The 15,011-nt window shown below is 34.8% G+C and overlaps 1 protein-coding gene across 3 annotated transcripts; it reads left to right on the top strand.

Annotated features, from left to right (window-relative positions):
- The first annotated feature begins 1,422 nt into the window (after window positions 1–1,422).
- On the top strand, window positions 1,423–13,820 carry LOC132720568 (uncharacterized). Of its 3 annotated transcripts, none has more exons than XM_060704726.1 (3): window positions 1,423–1,874; window positions 11,949–12,017; window positions 12,868–13,820. In XM_060704726.1, exons 1-3 carry the CDS (start codon window positions 1,664–1,666, stop codon window positions 13,347–13,349), a joined length of 762 nt encoding a protein of 253 aa, XP_060560709.1. In that variant the 5' UTR covers window positions 1,423–1,663; the 3' UTR covers window positions 13,350–13,820. The 3 variants fall into 3 exon arrangements, with proteins under 3 accessions (XP_060560709.1, XP_060560707.1, XP_060560710.1); XM_060704724.1 differs by lacking the exons at window positions 11,949–12,017; window positions 12,868–13,820 and adding exons at window positions 2,825–2,893; window positions 4,626–5,216 and having other exon boundaries at window positions 1,566–1,874; XM_060704727.1 differs by lacking the exon at window positions 1,423–1,874 and adding an exon at window positions 10,751–11,078.
- Window positions 13,821–15,011: the final 1,191 nt, after the last annotated feature.

Here is a 15,011-nt window from a genome sequence, read left to right as displayed (position 1 = left end):
AAAGTGCTGAAATACTAAAAGGCTCTCATATGTTGTCTAGTCAGTAGGCTTATCATTGAACACTGACGTTAAAGTGATCGTACATGGAACGCCTTTACCAAACAAAGGTATTCAAAATGGAATACGCAATGTTCCAAAATAGAACAATTATGAATGTGTCCGGTGTTATCTTCATTTACAATTTAGAACGGGCGGATCGAACTTGTGACCCGTCCTTACCGAGTACTTGCCGTTTTAACCAAAATAAATTATATTTTCATAAATTTCAACGCACACTTATCAAACAAACCATTTAAATTTAAAAACGTAGTTGTGCTACTCGAAAAAAAAAAAACCACACAAATATATTCCTATCAGTAATAATGCGCATTAACTTATTGAAGATTGTGATAATGTACCAAAATTCTGGATATGAAAGGTTCAAACCATTCTGGAGTACAACGTGTTGCACAGCATTGTATGATATAGGTTTCACAGATAAACGTCGTGAAACTGGCCGGAGTCACTATCACAGCAACGCTACATATATACATACATGTATACCAGCGGGAACAATTCCAAAAGCAATAGATTTAAAGAGCTCCCTAGATCTTATTTATATCTCATACAATTATTCCCAGCTATAATTTTGTTTTTCTGTTCTAATTAAAATGAGATTACTATGGTGGCTGATTTGTTACACGTTTGCGCGTTGTGTTGCGTCGCTAGCGACAACACAACGCATATCGTTCTTGCCTTTCGTCTTATCGCCAAACTGCGCGTTATCGCGCGGCGCGTTGGCGTCATGGCTCCATGTCGCTTGGCTTATATCAAGGGGTTGGCTTCTTATCTGCTGTCGCATGGCTCGTCAAAGCGCCAATAAGCCAATTCTTTCATTTGAACCAAGCGACAATGTGTCATCGCGACAACACGCCGCAAGACAACGCACCATATGGCGTATTTCGCTAGCGGCAGGACGACAAACGCGCTGTTTGGCGCTTTGTCGTGTTGTCGCTAGCGACAATGCGACGCGCTAAAGTGTAACACATCGGCCACCATAGATGACGATTCCTTATGTTATCGCACTAATGTGAATTGTGAAAGTCGAAAGAGAATAGGACAACCCTATCAGTCGAACCCAAAATTCCTTCACTAATACTCCCTCAAGATAAAAACATATGACTACTGTTTAATACGTTATATTTGGTTATAGTTGAATTTCAAATTTAAGTGAGGCATTGCATGTTCTGGAGATACATCGTCGTCGTAAGTATTTATTCTTAACAACAGAAAGAAAACACAAGACATACAATAATAGTGACCCTCATCTCGTCAGTGTTAAAATCACGCGATAGCAACCGACATGAAGTTGAAAATAGACGAAATATACTTTTGCTTTTATTTTCTGTATTTTTTTTATATTATATTAGTTCCGTAACGACTCAATATCTTTCAGATATATTTTTAACAAGCTCCTTTGTGTCTTTTCACATCTTAAAAAGTGTCAAAATATTAATGTACGGAAAGAAAATAGTTCGTCAAATTTACATATAAAAGGAAGTTGATGCTACAAAAACTCTTAAACAAATGTGTCACGTGACCGTTGAAAACAAAACTATTAGTGTATACATATAGATATGTACATCGTTTTCTGTATAATACAAGACACACGACCAAAATCAAAATGGCTACTATGGAAAGATTTGTGTTTGTTGTGGGGATAATACTTCTTGCAGGTGTTCGCCTTTGTACGGCACAGGAGCCAAATTGCGGATCAAACTTTGGTTGTAATTATGAAATTCTCCAAAAGATATTACTGTTGGAACAAGAGATCACTGATCTTAAAATAGACAACAGACGACAACAAAAAATTATCGATAGAATGGACGTAGACGGTACGTAGTGATTTAAATTATCGTTAATTGTTATTATATACATTTTTTATTATTTAAGATAAAAATTATGTAGATTGTATACATAATAAATTGTCAGCTGAAATATGATAATAAACATAATTGCAATGACGTACTTGTTTAAACACATTTTTTTTATAATATACAAACAAAATTAACCAGAACTAGATATTGATATTGTATAGTACTTAATTATAGCTTTTAAACATTTTCAAAATGAAAAATTTTCGAATTAAATACAACATGCAATTGGTTCTAAATGAGTTAAAGGGATTCCGCCGGGTTTGGTTTTTTACATGACTGGACTGCTGGGAATAATTTTTCGAGCTTAATGTTCCATTCGATGTAGGTTGCACCCCTTAATTATCACTCACTCAAATCCGGACTAAAATGGCAGAATTTTCGGTTTTCTGTTCCCAAGCTAATCTATGTAAGAAATTCAAATTTTATGATTTTAGATGGAGTTCCTTTTAATTTTGCAATTTTTAACATTATTATGGTAAACGTTCCTTTCCGCTACATAGCGATATAAAATATCAGATCAGTCAACAGTTCTCTGCATGGAATGACATGAAATGACAATATAATCATCTGTATAGGTCCTATGCTGAAATGACAATATAATTATCTGTATAGGTCCTATGCTGGGTATGGCAATTCAACATTTTATCAATAAGCGGTAACAACTGAGTAACAAGATATGACATTTGAACAGCAAACCAAGCAACAGTCCTCTCGACTGTCTGGCAATTTTACATCAAATCAATAAACGGTCCCCTCTAGAAGATGAGTCAAAATGTTGCAATATAACAGCAATGAATATTGGACATCATATCAGTTAATACCTTTTTAAAAATATGGCAATTTAGTAGACATAATGACACAAAATCAGCTTTACAGTACATGTACATGTATGTGTTATTTATATTCAGATCGCAGATCTACTTATGTAAGATGGGGAAGAAACTTGTGCCCGGATGATGCCTCCTTGATATATAAAGGTAAATTAAATGTGTTTTATGATAGTATAGTTCAGGCATGTCATGTGACACTTTGATGTACAATAAACAAACGGCTACATTGGCAACATTACATTTAAAATTTTATTACTACAAAAACATGACATGTCTATTGCCACAATATTTACAAAAAATATTTACAAATGCAAATATGCGTCCAAGTAAGCTTGAAATGTATAAATTATAGGAAAATACAGGTCTACTATTATGCTGAAACTATCACGCTTTTATGTGGTGAAAATTTGGTAATAATATGTTAATTTAGGAAAATTTCTGCATTTTATATTTTGCAATTTGCATAAACAGTAAATTGTATGCGGGAAAATATCTTCTTTTTTTTGGTACAAACAAGCAATTTAACAAAGATGACGTATTTCGAAAACAACATTTTCAACAGATCGAGGACAAAATATGACTCTATATTTTGTCCCAGATCAAAGTCACATAAAACAATACAATATACAATACAATACAATAAATACAATACAATACAATACAATACAGATATTCTGTATGTGATAGTCACGGTCACAGGTGGCAGTATCAGTGTTTGGACACCCCACCCCTATCTGCCCCTGGACCCCTACTACAACCCTGAAAAAAAATTCAACACTCTAAGGCTTACTAAAAGGTACCAAATACAAAACCACCGATGAAATTATATTAAAAAAAAAAATTCCACTATCAAAATTATAGTTATAGAAAGGTGAAAAGCCTACTATAAGTTCATTTGCCAAACAATGTGGAACACGGGAAATCGTCGTTTCGGCGACTGAGGCGCATTCCGAAGGCATTTTGCTGCATCATTCATTTACATCAATAAAAAGAACTTGAATTCCACAGCTTACTTAATTCAAGTCTAACGAATATCAATATTATATCAATTTTTTCTATTTCACTGTAATTTTTTACTTGTCGTTGCCATTTTGGATTCTGATACCTACATGTGTTATACGCGATCTGATTGGACGTCCAATTTGGCTCGTCCAATCAGATCGCGTATTTCAACCCAGGTATCAGACTGCAAAATGGCTACGACAATTCAAAAAATACCGTGAAACAGAAAAAATCGGAATGATAGTGATATTCGTTGGACTTGAATTAGATAAGCTGTGGAATTCTAGTTCTTTTTATTGATGTTAATGAATGATGCAGCGAAATCCCGCCGGAATGCGCCTCAGTCGCCGAAACGACGATTTCCCGTGTTCCACATTGTTTGGCAAATAAACATATAGTAGGCTTTTCACCTTTCTATAACTATAATTTTGATAGTGGAAATTTTTTTTTTTATATAATTTCATCGGTGGTTTTGTATTTGGTACCTTTTAGTAAGCCATAGAGTGTTGAATTATTTTTTTTTCAGGGTTGTAGTAGGGGTCCAGGGGCAGATAGGGGTGGGGTGTCCAAACACTGATACTGCCACCTGTGGTCACGGTGGCATAATAAGTGAGACGTTCATATTTTATAGATTCTCTTATTTCTTTGGGTGTTTTTTCTTCATCAAGATAAAATGTTGAAGACATTGTGTTCTTATTTGGTTTTGGATTAATACTTTTTTAATCACTTTATAAGTCAAAACATAATGGTTATATGTATATATTTCATTTGCGCAGCTAACAAACATTGTTAATATAGCATTTAGTTATTTTTTCAAATATATCTTAGAAGAAAAAAAAGAATAACTAACTTATTGTATATTTTACTTTTCTACCAGGCTTTGTTGGAGGGAAATACTACAATGAAGCCGGAAGTGGAAGTGATTCCATATGTTTACCCGAAGACCCCACGTGGTCTAATTATACCGATGGTGACGCAAAATGTTGTCGCGGACGTATATACGGATCAGAATTTCATATCGAGGAACCAAATGGCATTTTCCCGTACGGAATTCATTCGCAAGACGCACCGTGTGCAGTTTGCGAGTCCAAAAAGTCTACAATATTAATGATTCCAGCACGTTCTAACTGTTATCCTGGTTGGAAACTTGAATATTCGGGGTATCTAATGGCTAACTACAAAGATCATGCAGGACCGCATAATCATATTTGTGTCGACAATCATCCTGAATTTATCTTAAATGGAGGTGCATATAATCTTCAACATATTTTGTATCTGATGGAAGCGCAATGTGGTTCATTACCATGCCCACCATATGTGCAAGGACGTGAGCTGGCATGTGTTGTTTGCTCAAAGTAATAAAAATATCAAGCTTGCATCACTGACATTTTGTAAGAAACGAGCAATCATTCTTGTATATTTTATGTAATTTTCAAGACAATATTACTGAATAAAGCAATATGACAAAGTTTCTCTTTTTTAGTTTTCCCAAAACCGACTATTATGTATGGCTATCTGTATTTAGCTCGGGTGCAGGTGTGTTCTGTCTATTAATTTGAAATAGGACTTCAAGAGCGATACCGTAGATTGCCGGTCGTGTACCCTCCGTACACACAGTCTCTAATACAGGCGTCACACTGTCCTGAATTTGGCATCAGATGGACACACGAATAAGGAAATGTTCAAATTCGGATCTGATCGTAATAACATCGTGCCATTCGTGAGGGCATCTTTTGCCATCGTATGATCCCCGGCTGAATATTACAAGCTCCGACAGCTACTTCGTGAGCGGTTCCAAAATGTTTGGCATGCCAAAAAATTGCCCGAAGACATAGCGAAGGTTCATTTTCGTGTTGAATTCGTATGTCAATTTTGCCCTTCGTAAGGTCGTCGTGAAGCCATCTTGTCAAATCGTGTATCTTCGTCTTTTCTTCGTGTGATCATCGGTGCAATCTGGCATTTTTAGCCTCAAGAAGACAATACGAAGTAAACACGAAGATTCCCGATAGTCTTAAAAACTTACTTAGGGAACACGACTACGTGAAGCCCCCGCAATACCGTCGTGTCACCATCGTTTTTGGTACGATGTCATCGAGATGGGACCACGATGAGGACGAAGAAGGCAATTTTTAGTGGCATAAGCGTTGCATGTTTATCATGGTGGACATATAAACGGCTAGACCATCTTCCTAATCTGTCTCTCTTGCACATCTCTACAGAGACATCAAAAGCTTCCATTATTTGCAATTCATTTACAATTAATTTCAGTTTATTTCCTGTAGAATTACATGCTTTGATGATGAGTCAACCGAGAAAAAGAAGGCAGCAGCATTGCTACTTTAAAGACACCTTAGAAAACATGATGAGGCCCACAGGCCAACAAGATCAACAAGGAAAGGCAGCGTTTAATGAACGCAACCCACACGACCCAGCAACAAGAACCAAGTGACACAAGAGGACCCCCAGAAAAACGGACAGGGCGCAAGTGTAGAGCACGGATAGGCTTATCACTTGAATGATACATAAGACGAAATAATGATAAACGACAAGGAAATCAAAGAAAACAAATAAATGATTGATTCATTAAATAAATAAAACTAGGGGCAAAAGGGATATACTTACCGTAGACGTGAAAACAATAAGGGACACCGACAAAAGTGTCACCAAAACAGTATGAAATAACAAAAACATACATCTGAGGAACAAAGAAGGGCGCCGCCTTGGACCGGTCAGCAGCATAAGTACTACTGGGGAGTTTAACCGGTAAATGGTACACCAAACCTCGCTCTTAGCCCACCATGTTCCTATAAACGAGACGGTGTAAATAAAATGAATGCCCGCCAAGTAAATTTATAACAGTTGTTACGGTTTCAAAAGTTAAAATAAGTAAAACACCGAAATGATCATGTAGATACATATAGAGGAATACCCATATGACCATAACAAAACTACTCAATATTTTAAAGAAAGACAGAGTAACAAAATAAATCACCTACAAGGGCCAGACGAAGCAAAGCAGAAGATGAACATAAAAGCAATTCAGTCCCAAAAGGCATGAAGAACTGTCAATCATAGAGTACCCCACTTGGTCCCTCAGATGTTATCAAAAAGACCAACTGTTAAAGTGTTGAACACTAAGCATGCGGTATATCTAAAAAAAGTAGGGTCAAAAGCAAAACCTCTTTTGGTTAAACGTTTAATAATTTTAGTAAAGGCAACAGAAAAATTACAATGACCAAAGATCTTGCGAAGTTTGTAAATAACATCTCCATTAAAATCATTTCTGAATCACTACTGAATTTTGAGATTAAATCAAAGTTACGATTGTAAAATTTTGTAAAATATTTACGTAATTTATATTAGCGGTAGCCCTGTTTGAATAGCTTGCTAGTAATGAAAATATTTTGCTTGTTAAAATCCTTCACGTTGCTAAAAGCTCTACCGAATCTAATTTACTGAGATACATATACCCCATCAGATGTTGCATGAGGTACGTCTCCATCTAAATCTGGATAGTTTACTATACAATAATGAAAGTCATCACTTTTATCATAGATTTTTGTGTGAATAGAATTGTTTTTGATAGTAATATGAAGAGCCAAAATAAAGTTTAAACGTAGTTTAATTAGCTCCCAATACTATCGGCAACTGAAATTTGCCGCGGTTGGCCGTAGGTTGTATACCATCTGAAGGTGAAGGTCTCTTGACGCCTTCGTAACCACGTACGAAGGCATCGTACTCAAAATACGACGTCGTGTACCTATCCTGTGACCTTCGCGTGTCCTGCTGGTAAACTACTTGGTACAAAATTGCAACTTTGTGGTGACTTCGTGTGTGTATCGGATGCCATCGCGTGACCTTCGGTAGGAATCGTGTGTGACTCGGATGCGATCGCGTGACCTTCTGTAGGAATCGTACTTGTTTCGGCTGTTAAGGGACTGTCGACCAATTTCGGGGCTATCTTCGCACGAAATTAAACATTCCATATTCGTATGCCTATCTGGTGTCAATTTCGGGACAGTGTGACGCCTGCATTATGATATACGGCGGTAGATGAAACGTCTTTCTGTGCTTCTGTTTACGAGTTTCTAAATTGTGTTTGTTTGTTTATCTTTTAAAAGGCCCAATAAGACTAAAATGCTATCATCTCTATGTTTCAAAAGCTTTTTCTTTTTTGTTTCAAGTTACAGTTGCCTGATAAAAGTTATTCATGAGCCATTGTTTTTTCTGTAATAAATGCATAAATGATTATATATTTTTTAATATTCTCTTTAGAGTGGTTTTTGTGTTCTCCTTATAGAATCAAACATAATGGTCTAAGTTGTACAAAATTCTCTATATATAAAAAAAGAATCTCGCCGGGATGTTTTCGATTGCCAATTTTCAACTCTCAGCACCTTAGATAAATGCATAGCTTTGTTTACCTCATCGTAAAACTGACAGCCGTTTTTCATTCACGGCTTATATACCTTAACATGTGACCGCACAATTTTGGATTTTGGAAGTCAAAACGAGAATCTCACCTCTGGCAATACTAAGTCCAAAGTCCTTCGGAGTAGGCGTCTGGACCTCCACTTCTACTGTAGACACGGTGACAAATTCATTACAGCCGAGACCATTTACTTACGAACGACTTTGCTTTTTGCAGGTTGTAGTTGTTAAATGTGTACATGAATATCATGTCAGTATTACTTGAATACCGAGACACTGATATGAGATTAGCAAACAATAGAATTGAGCAGATATATACTATATTGAATGAGACAGGTAATATAAAAAAGAGCGTTTTACAACCTCAGAAACACAATTACCAAAGGACTCGAATGAATCGGTTAATATCGACATTTGTCTTGGTTTTTAAGTCCGAAAGTAACTATACTTTGGACCGACTGCCTATCATTATACGTGATTCTTCCCTTTACGGTAACTTAAGACACATGTCGCTGAGTCTAGAAACATATATGCACAAATGGTCTCACAACCAAATAAATAATTTAGTTCATTAATTATTTTGATTATATGAAACAATTCGAGAAGGTATAGCATGGGCCATGTTTAAACGGAACGAAAGTTCGTTGACTGTAGATCAATTTTTACCTACATCTGTAGCTTTATGGAATCTTCTATCTTTAAACCGACATTTTACTTAAAAATATTATTTAAATTATATGAAGCATATAAAACTTGTTTCACAAGACAGATGTCCCTTGCGGATTCCCGGGTAACATAGGCCACCATACTTCAGCTTGTACCTTGATAATAAGTATCTGCTATTTGCGTCAAAATAAACCATTTCCTGGAGCTTTCTGTGAGCTTTTTTTTTAAAGTGGAATAATCCATGCATAAGCTAACAAGGAAGGTCTCTTTAACAGCACAGTAAGTCGAATAAAAATGGCTGTCTGAAATTTGCGACATCTGGTGTGGCGATTTGTTTGGGTTTTTTTCCGTAAAAGCCCAAATTTTTTCACTGCGACTTCGTTTGCTAGTTTATCACTTCTACGGATGTTTTTTTCTTCCGTAAAAAAGATGCTATTGTCAGAAGCTTATCGCGAGCCACTCATTGATCTACTTTCGTTGCTGATTGGCCTCTTTTCAACTGCAAAGAAACATGGCGTCAAATGTTTCAACGTATTTCCATAAAATAACCTTATCATTTTCGGACCCCACCGCGATTTACTTTCTTTATTAATACTTAATAGAGATATTCACCAGGATGAGACGTATTGCTCCACGCAGGATCCATGTTTGTAGTCTGGTACTTAAAATGTCTTTTGTCTCAGTTTTATTTCAGGCACTTGGGGTGTAGATTTGGAGGATCGAACATGTGACCCCATCCTAACTTAGTACTTGCTGTTTAAACCAAATAAATTACATTTTAATAAATTTCAGCACACTTATCATACAAACCATTAAAATTTAAAAACGTAGTTGAGCTAGTTTGAAAAAAATCACAAATCTATTTCTACCAGTTATAATACACAGTTGCTTATGGAAGATTGTTATAATTATAGGTACTAAAATTCTAGTTCTAGGTTCAAACAATTCTAGAGCACACAACGTGCTAAACTGCATTGAAAGATATATATAGGTTTCACAGAAAGAGTTGTGAAACTGGCCGGAGTCAATATCGCAGCAACGCTACGTATATATGTAACATCAGTGTCTATTCTAGGAGGGGGGATGGGGGATTCACTCATATCTTTCAGAATTCTTCCCTATTTTTTCAGAGGCAGGGAAAAGTTTTACATAGAGAAAGAAGGAAAAGGATAAACAAATCTAATGAATTCTCACTTTTGGATACCCCCCCCGCCCCTGTTTTTCGTTTTTCTAATCCTTGAATGTATATAAACGGGAACAATCCCATATTCATAGAGATGTGAGCAATTCTTTGCGACCTCCCCAAGGTCTTGTTTAAATTACAGACAATCATTCCAAACTACCGCCCAGCAATTGTGCTGTTGTTGTTATGTTCTAATCAAAATGAGATGAGATGAAGGTTTCTTGTGTTATCGCACAAGTGTGGAATGTGGAAGCCGGAAGAGAATAGGACTAAACTATGTCCATATCAGTTGAACCCAAAGTGTCTACACAACTATTTTCCCAAGATAATAAAATATATCACTACCGTTTAAATGATTCTTTATTCTGATTAGAGGCGGAATTGAAATTAAAGTGAGGTATTGCATGTTCTGGGGATCCATCGTCGTCGTATCTATTTATTCTTAACAACAGAAAACACAAGACATACAATAATAGTGACCCTAATCTCGTCAGTGTTAAAATCACGCGATAGCAACGTACATGAAGTTGAAAGTAAACAAAATAAGTTATTGTTTGTATTTTCTTTCTTTTTTGTTTTATTAGTTTCCATCACGACTCAATATCTTTTAGGGATACTTTCAACAAACTTCTTTTATCTCTCCGCATCTTTAAAAGTGTCAAAAAAAGAAAATAGTTTTTAAAGGAAGTTAATGCTACAAAAGAAAAACATTAAAAACAAAAAAGCCGCGTGACCGTTGAAAATTATTATTGTATACATATTCACCGTACATTTGTTCATCGTTTACATTCTAAATATATTATATAGAACAAGACACACGACCAAAATCAAAATAACTAAGAAGAATTATGAAAAGATTTGTGTTTATTGTGGGAATAATACTGCTTGCAGGCGTTCACTTCTATACGGCACAGGAGCCAAAATGCGGATCAAACTTTGGTTTTAATTATGAAATTCTCCAAAAGATATTACTGTTGGAACAAGAGATCACTGATCTTAAAATAGACAACAGAAGACAACAAAAAATTATTGATAGAATGGACGTAGACGGTACGTAGTGATTTAAGTTATCGTTAATTGTAATTATATACATTTTTATCATTTAACATACAAATTATGTAGATCGTACATAATAAATTGTCAACAGAAATATGATAATAAAACATAATTGCGATGACGTACTAGTTTAAACACATTTTTTTTGATAATATAACAAACAAAATTAACCAGAACTAGATATTGATATTGTATAGTACGTAATTATAGCTTTTAAACATTTTCAAAATGAAAAAAATCCGAATTAAATACAACATGCAATTGGTTTTAAATGAGTTAAAGGGATTCCGCCGGGTTTGTTTTTTTACATGACTGGACTGCTGGGAATAATTTTTCGAGCTTAATGTTCCATTCGATGTAGGTTGCACCCCTTATCACTCACTCAAATCCGGACTAAAATTGCAGAATTTTCGGTTTTCTGTTCCCAAGCTAATCTATGTAAGAAAATTCAAATTTTATGATTTTAGATGGAGTTTTTTTTAATTCTTTAAATTTTGCAATTTAACATTATTATGGTAAAAGTTCCTCTCCGCTACATAGCGATATAAAATATCAGATCAGTCAACAGTTCTCTGCATGGAATGACAATATGTCCGGTTAGGTCATATATGCTGGGCATGGCAATTTAACATTTTACCAATAAGCGGTGGCAACTGAACAACAAGATATGACATTTGGACATCAAATCAATAAACGGTCCTCTCTAGAAGATGAGCAAGATGTAATGAATATTGGACATCATATCAGTTACAATACCTTTTAAAAAATATGGCAATTTAGTAGACATAATGATTACATGTCATTAATTATAACGCCAAAATCAGCTTTAAAGTACATGTACATGTATGTCTTTTTTATATTCAGATCGCGGATCTACTTATGTAAGATGGGGAAGAAACGTTTGCCCGGATGATGCCTCCTTGATATATAAAGGTAAAGTGAATATGTTGTATGATAGTTCAGGCATGTCATGTGACACTTTTATGTACAATAAACAAACGGCTACATTGGCAACATTACATTTAAATTTTTATTACGACAAAAACATGACATGTCTATTGCCACAAACCAAAATGTCGCATACAATATTTACAAAACATAAATAAAAATGCAAATACGCGTCCAATATACGTGTGAAATGTATAAATTACAAGAAAATACGTACGATTATGTTATGAAACTATAATTCTATTATGTGGTGAAATTTTGGTAATGATAATATATGTAAATTTAGGAAAATTTCTGTATTTTGTATTTTGCGATTTGCATAAACATTTAATTGTATGCAGGGAAGTATTTTTTTTTTTGGTGCAAATGAGCAAGTAAACAAAGATGATGTGTTTTGAAACCTCATTCAAATTGCATTTTCAACAAAGCTGGGACAAAAATGACTTTATATTTTGTTCTAGAACAAAGTCACATAAATACAATACACGTACTACAATACAATACAGTACAGTACAATACAATACAGATATTCTGTATTTGATAGTCATGGGGCATGATGAGTGAGACGTACATATTTTATAGATTGTCTTATTTCTTTTCTTTTTTTTTCATCATCAAGAAAAATGTTGAAGACATTGTGTTCATATTTGTTTTTGGATGAATACCCTTTATAGTCAAAACGAACATTATAATGGTTACATGTATTTGTTTAATTTGCGCACCTAACAAACATTGTGAATACAACATTTAGTTATTTTTAAAATATATCTTAGAGGAAAAAAGTGAAACTTAAAAAAAAAATTAACAAATGTATTTATTTTCTCGTTTTTACCAGGCTTTGTTGGAGGGAAATACTACAATGAAGCCGGAAGCGGAAGTGATTCCATATGTTTACCCGAAGACCCCACGTGGTCTAATTACACCGATGGTGATGCTAAATGTTGTCGCGGACGTATATACGGATCAGAATTTCATATTGAGGAGCCAAATGGCATTTTCCCGTACGGAATTCATTCGCAAGACGCACCGTGTGCAGTTTGCGAGTCCAAAAAGTCTACAATATTAATGATTCCGGCACGTTCTAACTGTTATCCGGGCTGGAAACTTGAATATTCAGGATATTTAATGGCTAACTACAAAGGTCATGCAGGACCGCATAATCATATTTGCGTCGACAATCATCCTGAATTTATCTTAAATGGAGGTGCATATAATCTTCAGCATATTTTGTATCTCATGGAAGCGCAATGTGGTTCATTACCATGCCCACCATATGTGCAAGGACGTGAACTGGCATGTGTTGTTTGCTCAAAGTAATAGAAATATCAAGCTGGCATCACTGACATTTTGTAAGAAACGAGCAAACATTCTTGTATATTTCATGTAATATTCAAGACAATAATTATATTACTGGGCAAAGTTTCTCTTTTTTAGTTTTCCCAAAAACAGACTATTAAGTATGGCCATTTAGCTTGGGTGCAGGCGTGTTCTGTCTATTAACTTGAAAAATAACCATTAAATAGGACTTCAAGAGCAAGACCGCAGCCGGTCGTGTACCCTCCGTTATGATATCCGGTGGTACCTAGATGAAATGTCTTTCTGTGGTTCTGTTTACGAGTTTCTTAATTGTGTTTGTTTGTTTATCTTTTAATAAGACTAAAATGCTATCATCTATATGTTTCAAAAGCTTTTTCTTTTTTGTTTCTAGTTACAGTTGCCTGATAGAAATTATTCGTGAGCCATATTTTTTTGTAATAAATGCATAAATAAATAATTCTATTTTTAAAATATTTTTTTAAAGTATTTTCTTAAGAGTGGCTTTTGTGTTCTCCTTATAAATCAAACATAATGATCTTATTTGTACAAAATTCTCTAGAAAAAAAAAAGAATCTCGCCGCCAATTTTCATCCTTAGATAAATGAATAGATTTGTTCCGAAGTTACCTCATCGTAAAACTGAAAGCCGTTTTTCATTCACTGCTTATGCACCTTAACATGTGCCCGTACAATTATGGATTCTGGAAGTCAAAAAGAGAATCTCACCTCTGGCAATACTAAGTCCAAAGACCTTCGGAGTGGGTCTCCACCTCCACTTCTACTGTAGACACGGTTTGCTTTTTGCAGGTTGTAGTTGTTAGTGTGTACATGAATATCATGTCAGTATTGTAAAGGAATGACTTGTACTTGAACATTTTTTTTGTACTGTTATATTTATTAAACATCTTAAGAGTTGTGTTTACTCTACCAGGTCGTGAAAATACATGACAATTGTTAACAAATAAATTTACCTTTAGTTCTGTCAGACTTATGCCTAAGAAAAGAGATTGATATTCTATGGCATGTGTAAATATCTGGTAAAACGTCATTTATTGACTTGTAACAACTGTGGAACACCAGCGAGAAGTTTTCGTTTTTCCTTTAAATTTATCACTATCAGCGGAAGCTTGATTAATGAGCAAATGAATCATATAATTAACCTAAAGGTGTTATTTAATACCAAAAACTAATGTTATTTATCAAACTGGACTTTATATGGATTACTCTGAATACGTAACGGGCTACAGAAAATATCTTTTGAGGCAGAGATTATTTGAAAAATAGGACTGTCAAAACTTGTTAACAATACGCCATTGAAGGTCAAACAAGCTCAGCTTGGTTTTGCAACGAAATTACATAGAAACAGGAGCGAGAATTTGATGAAAAAGTATAAATACCTTATTCCATAACTTTTGAGCCCAGTTTTACAATTAAACGAAATTGCTTTATGAATATTGGAACACATTTTTGTTTACATGTCGAACTTAAGCATTTACAAGGCAGAACTTCTTAGCGCATTGTTACGAGGAATACGAAAGCTAAATATTTTATTTACTAGAATGTGGTATTATTATTAAATAATACCTCCGATAACTATTGCATTAATACTTTTATTCATTGAGGTTTATTTTTACAAAGAAATTGAAACTTTCGCACAGACTTT

Source organism: Ruditapes philippinarum, unplaced genomic scaffold, assembly GCF_026571515.1.
Source record: "Ruditapes philippinarum isolate M1 unplaced genomic scaffold, ASM2657151v2 ctg14116_1_1_1_1, whole genome shotgun sequence".
Taxonomy (NCBI): Eukaryota; Metazoa; Mollusca; class Bivalvia; order Venerida; family Veneridae; genus Ruditapes; species Ruditapes philippinarum.
Note: the sequence above shows the minus strand (reverse complement) of the source record. Positions and strands in the feature narration are given on the sequence as shown.